The sequence below is a fragment of the Myotis davidii genome, unplaced genomic scaffold, assembly GCF_000327345.1.
Source record: "Myotis davidii unplaced genomic scaffold, ASM32734v1 scaffold79, whole genome shotgun sequence".
NCBI classification, from domain to species: Eukaryota; Metazoa; Chordata; class Mammalia; order Chiroptera; family Vespertilionidae; genus Myotis; species Myotis davidii.
The window spans coordinates 7,233,452-7,240,169 of record NW_006294339.1 but is presented as its reverse complement, the minus strand read 5'-3'; the positions used below and the strand labels follow the sequence as shown (position 1 = coordinate 7,240,169).

The following is a 6,718-nucleotide window of genomic DNA, read 5'->3' as shown; positions in this document are numbered from 1 at the left end:
AGAGAGAATCACTGATGGGCTGCCTCCTGCAGGTCCCCTATTGAGGATTGAGCCTGCAACCTGCAACCCTGGCATGTGCCCTGATCAGGAATCGAACCAGTGAACTCCTGGTTCATAGGTCAATGCTCAACCACTGAGACACACCAGCCGGGCTTCATTATTTTCAAATGAAGTTGAGAAAGGTTGCATGAGAGCTTTCTGACCTAAAGCCACATTTTAGAAAAAATTCAGTCAGATATTAGCTGAGCACTTCCTTCAGCTTGCAAGACATCTGTATTACAGGGATCACACAGCATGATGATTATGTACACACACACACACACACATTATCTCCCCCACTTTCATGTGCACTTGGGACAGGTATAGTTTTTTTTCACAGTAGGTGGTCAATAAGCACTGACTGAATGAATGAAGGTCATCGAGGCGTAAAGAACTGGGAGAGTATGATGCTTGCCGAAGCAGAAGGAGCAGAGGGAGTGCCCAGTGGTTTTCTGAGGAAATGTCTTCCTTTTTTGTTATCAAGATCTAATGCTAAATGTGACCTATCTGTGGTAAGATAATGATACAAGGAACCCAAATCATAGACATTCACTGTGCCTTTTGCTCTCCTCGAACCCCCCACAACACTTCATTTACTAGGATTTCCCTGGGCCCGAACCCTCTTCCCCATGTCACTCAGTGTCAATGCCACCTCTGATCTGAAGCCTTTCCCAACTACTGAGACCAGGCTGGGCAATCATCCTCTATGCATCCAGGGGGCCCTGGACCCTAAGTGGCACCTGGAGCTTGACCCAGTATCCCTACTGTCTTCCCCCAAAGACAGTCCCATTCCCAAGGGCTGGAATTATGGCTACTCTTATATCCCCCACCACCTCTAACAGGGCCTGTGTCTGTTAAAAGAATTAATTGATGAACAAAAGTCTTCCCAATTATAACAAAGATGGGAGCCTCAATTTACTTGGGAATTAACATTGGTATTAAGTATTTATCACATGAATAATAAGAGGAGCAACTAATCCATTTAGTATTAACAAATTGCTCATATGTATAACTTTTATAGAAATAAATGATCTCTTTGTTATGTCTATGTTGACTATCAATTATCAATAAGTACATATTACACATTTAGTATGTGCCCAGGGAAATTTTTCAGGAGCCAAAAGAAGAAATCATACCTGGTTCTTGCCCTCTGGGGATTATTTTGACAATCCTAGTTGCTATGCATATATTTTATCAAGCACTCCCTTTCCCTCCCTTGAAACATCCTCCATGAATGTAGGAATTGTTGTGTCTTACTGTATCTATAGAAGAGCTTTACACATAGTAGGTACCAAGTAAATATTTACTGAATGATTGCTAGAGACAGTAGTCATTGTAGGTTCTGAAGGGTAACATGACACTGGATGGTTTCCAGGTTATTATTTTGGTGTCATTCAAAATTGGATTGAGAAAGAGATTTGGGGGGAGGAGATATTTTTAGCTCCAAATTTCCTTCTTTCTATCTTATCTAGTTACCTTCTTGTGTTTTGATGTAAACTCATGATGGAGTGACAACTCTTCAAATGTAAGCCTAATACAAGGGCAGTTATGAAAGGAAAGCATTGCTGAGAAGTATCAGGTGATCTAGGAAATACTAGTATATTTATAAAACAAAACCTTTTTAGAAAGGTGAACCTATCAGAATTTTTTTCTATATGATTGGGCATATCTCCCCATGCAAAAATGTCTTTTGGTAAGTAAGCTTTTACCCTAATGAGGCCCCGTAGGGGGAGTGCAGGAGGCAGCTGATCAATGATTCTCTCTCATCATTGATGTCTCTATCTCTCGCTCCCTCTCCCTTCCTCTCTGAAATCAATAAAAATATATTTTACACACACACACACACACACACACCTGACTCCTTTGGAGTTACATTCTGCATTTGGGCTACCTTTATTAGAATGTCCTTGTGATTTTTAATTCTTAAGTCTTTGGATGTCAAGCTTGGCCTTAAGAAATAGACAAAAGCCACTGGCACCATGGTACCTGTCATGCTGGGGTGTTGACACTGGGTAGACAGCTGTTGGCAGGGGAAGGCCCCCAAGGGGAGGACTCCAGGTTCATGGTCACTTTACTATACAACCTACTCTATTTCAGGGTCATTTTATGAACTAGTCACGCCTCTTAACTTCTTTAGCATTTTAAGTGTCTAATGTATTTGTCTTCAGATATTTATCTTTAACGAAGACACTCATTTTTGTACCCATATAAAATGTGTTCTTCCCCTAGCCTCTGTTTGCACCCAGAGAGTCAGTTATGTCTGTCCAGCTGCAGCCTGTGTCCATATGACCCTCTCGGGACATCCCCCTTCTGCTTCCATAGGACAAACAAGGAGGCAGGTTCATGATTTGTTTTGTGGACACACTTCATGGACTCCAGATAGACATAACCTTTGCTATGTCCAATTTTCTTTTCTTTTCACCTTGACTCCCTTTTATCAGCAGAAGTTGATTATGTTAACACAGTAATGAAAATAAAGATCAGGTCTTCCTGCTGGCATCATACAGCTATTTAAAACCACTTCAATGAAATGAATTACAAACCACTGAATTCTGAGTCCTGAAGATCTTCGAGCTGGCAGGCCATGTGGTGCATAAACCATGCATTGCTCTCAGCCCCACTCTGAACTCAGTTTACCTGGCACTCTGCTTCTCAGCTTCTTGATATCTCCCAGGATTCAAAATTCATGGCTTATTTTATTATTTGTGGCTTCTCCTCATCTCTTGTAACTAAAGCTTAACTCTGTTTCTCTAGCTCTCACAGGCTTTGTCCACCCTTAATCATGACTCTTGAGGGCTGTACTAGTCTCAGCTGACTAATCTAACTTGCCCATCAAGATGTTATGCCTTGGTTTAGGTGGTTATGAGCTCTCCCACCAAGTTCATCCTGGCCCCTTAGGGAGGGCCCGGAATCTCTGCACTGGGAGGGACCCTGATAGCTGAATTTATCCACCCACAATTCTATTTTACTTTTGCCACAGTTCCATCTGAAATCCTAATAATGTTAGCATGGCCTCTGAGCACCCTGACCCTCAGAGCCTGGGCAGATGTGTGGCTGTGGCAAGCAAGACCAGAGGGGGTAATATTTACCACTTTCCTAGTGGCCTGGGGATGGCGATGGAAAACAACTCTTCAAACTGATGTAAATACAAAAATGACACAGGCAGGGGCTCCCGACTTCAGGCCACTCCAGGGGGCAAAGAGGCAGCTGTAGCTAAATATAAAAAATACTACTTTTAATGCGCTGAAGGTTGCCTCAGAAACAATGAGAACTTTCAGCACGTTATCCTAGGAGTAGCAAGAGCCTTCCCCAGAGAACGTATGTGCGAGAAGCCAGTGGGCCATTGGTCTGTTCTGTTTATGTTCCCTCTTTTCCTTTCTCCTCACTTTTCTTCTCCTGATCTTTGCAGCTCCTTTGGCCTGCCTTCACCTTTGTGCAAGGACTGGCTGTCACTTACCATGCCCTTTAGTGTCAGATCTGCTAAAGGAGACCGGTTGCCATGGAAATCTGGCCAAACATGTAAATCAACAGTGAGGAAACCCAGAGGCTGAGCCTTCTTAATCAGGTCCAGGTGACTGTTCAAATATGCATATATGCTCTGGCATCTGGAAAAGAAATGGATTTTGTTTTTAAAAGGGGAGTAGGGTTGGGGAGCAAACTGTTCTGCAGAGAGAAACCATTTGTACTTCCACACCAGATCTAGAAAGTAAGCAGAGCCCCAAAAGCTTTAGCAAAGAAACTGCCTGAAACCCATGGAAACCAGTGCACCGAACTCAGAAATCACTGTACTATCCCCAAGAAAAGGTGGTGTGCTTTAGGAAAAAGTGCAAAGGTTTGGGATCAGAAGACCAGAGCTGGAATGGCTTTGCCCCTAGGAGGTGTGTAACTACGAGAGAGTTATTCAAACTTTGGGAACCACTTTCTTTGCATCTGTAAAACCAGATACATGTTCCCTGTCCAACTTACCTCATAGGGTTATTGTCAAGATCAAAAGAGATTATGTAGGTGAACATACAGTATTTTGTAAGCTGTGCAATACTGTACATATGCAAAGGATTTAAAACATTAGTATTCCTAATTATAGTAATAATGATGAGATGACGAATGGAGATAAATATACGTGCCCAGGCTCAGGATTGGAATTTGCTAAGGGAAGTAACAGGACGGAGTAAATGCAATTAAAATCAGGAATCAGGAGACTTGGTTTCTCACCGTCATACCCTCCGCCCAATGCCATTGTGTCAGTCCTTTCTACCTTTTAAGCCTCAGTTTCTTCACGTGTAGGATGAGGGAGACAGACTACCTATCTCAGTTTTACATGGTCAGGTGAGAAGGGGCTGGAGATGATGGGTTCAGATCTTGCCTCACCTCTCCCAGATTGGTAACAGGGCCAGTGACAACCTCCTTGAACTTCAGTTTCCCCATACACTCAAATGGTGTCACCACACCTACCTCACTGGGTTAAATGTCACTGCATGTCACAAAGGTTAAAGGTGGTGCCTTCCCCTCTTTAAAGGTGCTTCCTTCTTAAAGCCTTGAACCAACACTTCTAGAAGAAAGTGGGTTTATCAGAGATTGGCATCCATGTCACTTCCCACCGGTGTTCTTGGAACAATGGCTTTAACCGTGAAAAACAGGGCTTGAATAATGGCAGGAAAAAAAAAGTCCAGGAATGCATTGTCCACGGAAGGCTGGCATCTAAGCCACCTAGATGGTATTGATGATTTAAATTTTTAGAACATTTTAGGAGGACAGCTCAAAGATTCTGAGTTCCAGTTTGTGCCACTGTGAATGTTTCCAATGAGCTCACGATGTCCCTGAAAGTTGTTAGATTAGAAACGAGTAGAGCAGTGATTTTCAAACCTTTGTAATAAATACAAACTTTAAGTGGAACTCTAATATAGAAAAGATAGGAAAGCAAAAATGCTCTATGTGAGTGCATGAGTGAGTGTGCAAATGTGTGTGCCTGTGTGACGTATGTCTGAGTGGAGGCAATGGCGGCCCTGCCTACCAGGCAATCTTTTGCTCCTTGCTGGACACCTCATTCCCATCTGTAAAAGTCTGCCTTCGATCACTTTAGGAGGACGATGGTGTGGTTGGAAAAAAGCTCCTTATCCACACTGTCATCAACTTGAGCTCCCTGTGTGTGCACCAGGCCTTCCCCCACAGCCCGGCGAGGAATGCAGAGGAGACTCGCAAAGAGGTGCGGACAGGTGACCGAGTCCAAACTTACACCCTCCTCTGAGTGGTGCTGGAGCCATGCGTTCTCTGTATTCCAGGTAAGAAACCCCAGTGTGTGTGTGTGTTATGTCCATTTGAATTCCACATTCAAACCCTGTTTTTAGCATGATTCTATGACAGACTAGGAAAAAGACTCCTTTGCAGCCTCCATGCAAGGTAGGGCCTGAACCATCTATCTCGATGGAATATAATCACATCTCGGTTTTCTGTTTCCCATCTCTCTCTACTCCTGGTCCAACAGGAACTACAATGACAACCAAGGCCTCGAGGACATCCTTGGTAGCCAGAAGGGGAGTCTGTACTCATTGTAGCAACATTCTTCCTCAGAACAGCATCACTGCACTGAGACTAAAGGGATGTTTAAAAAGTTTCTAAGTGTTTTCATTTGCCTCTCAAGGCATCTCAGGGCAGGGCATTTAGTTTCAGACATCTGGGTCAATAAGAACCTATAGGCCTAATTACTATTGATTCGTCATTGTCTCATTGACTGCGGGTCTTTGCACACAGTGAGATTCATTTAGCCTCTACATATATGGTCACTCATGAATTAATGAGATCCCTGGGGGATGGGGCATATGCTTACCCCCTTGACTCCTAACCTCCTCACAGCTGTATGTTTATTCTTTGAATGCAGCCATTCTCCTGCACATTTTTTCAATTATACCTGACCATGTGTGCTATCTGAGTATATCATTCAAAATGAAATGCACTTGGAAAACATTAAAATAATGAATGCACATCATTATTCACATAATTTGAACCTCACATGATACCTTTTTGGAGTTCTGACTTTGATTCATTTTGCATGTTTTATCAATTCCTTCTCCAATGGCCGTCAGCCCTCTTCCAGCTCGGGAATCACATAGTGACTGTTCCAAGTGGATTGCCCTCCCTCCCTCTCATGAACTCTGGGCTCATCCATTCTGTCTCAGAGGGAAAACTTCTTGCTGTCCTAGGCCCATTTTGTATGATGGAGAAAATACAGTTTGAGCAATCACACCAAACCTTTCCAAACCTAGTTCACTGTTTTGCAATCAGAGTTAATACTTTTACCTTACAGTCCCCCATGAATATTAAATACAGAGTCCTGAGCCCTATAAAATGATAGATGATCAATAAACTGTTCTCTCTTCTTTCCCATCACAGGAGATTAATTCCCAGCTTAAAAAAAAATCCGAGAGACAGGGAAGAATTTTTTTAGACATTATTGCTTACAATGTTAAATACAGACAGCACCCCTGGAATCTCTCCCCTCCACTCCCTCTCCACAAATCACGTCATTCTGTGGATTCATAGGCTGCTCAGAAGTATGGTGACCATACTTTCAAATAAAAAATCAGAATACATGGTCTAACAAAAGATACTGTGTCCTTTCCCTAACTCCATTGGACCATTTTCTGCCTTTATTTTATTTGAATTTTCTTCCATATTTTGCACC

General features: G+C 42.8%; 1 protein-coding gene across 6 annotated transcripts in view; it reads right to left on the bottom strand.

Annotated features, from left to right (window-relative positions):
- The window catches only part of FGGY (FGGY carbohydrate kinase domain containing), a 408,675-nt gene that overhangs the window by 92,109 nt on the left and 309,848 nt on the right, over positions 1-6,718 (bottom strand). For all 6 annotated transcript variants that reach the window (XM_006768373.2, XM_015566976.1, XM_006768371.2 and 3 more), the window contains one exon: positions 3,497-3,644. In XM_006768373.2, coding sequence (XP_006768436.1) covers positions 3,497-3,644 — 148 coding nt within the window. The remainder of the gene's footprint in view (positions 1-3,496; positions 3,645-6,718) is intronic.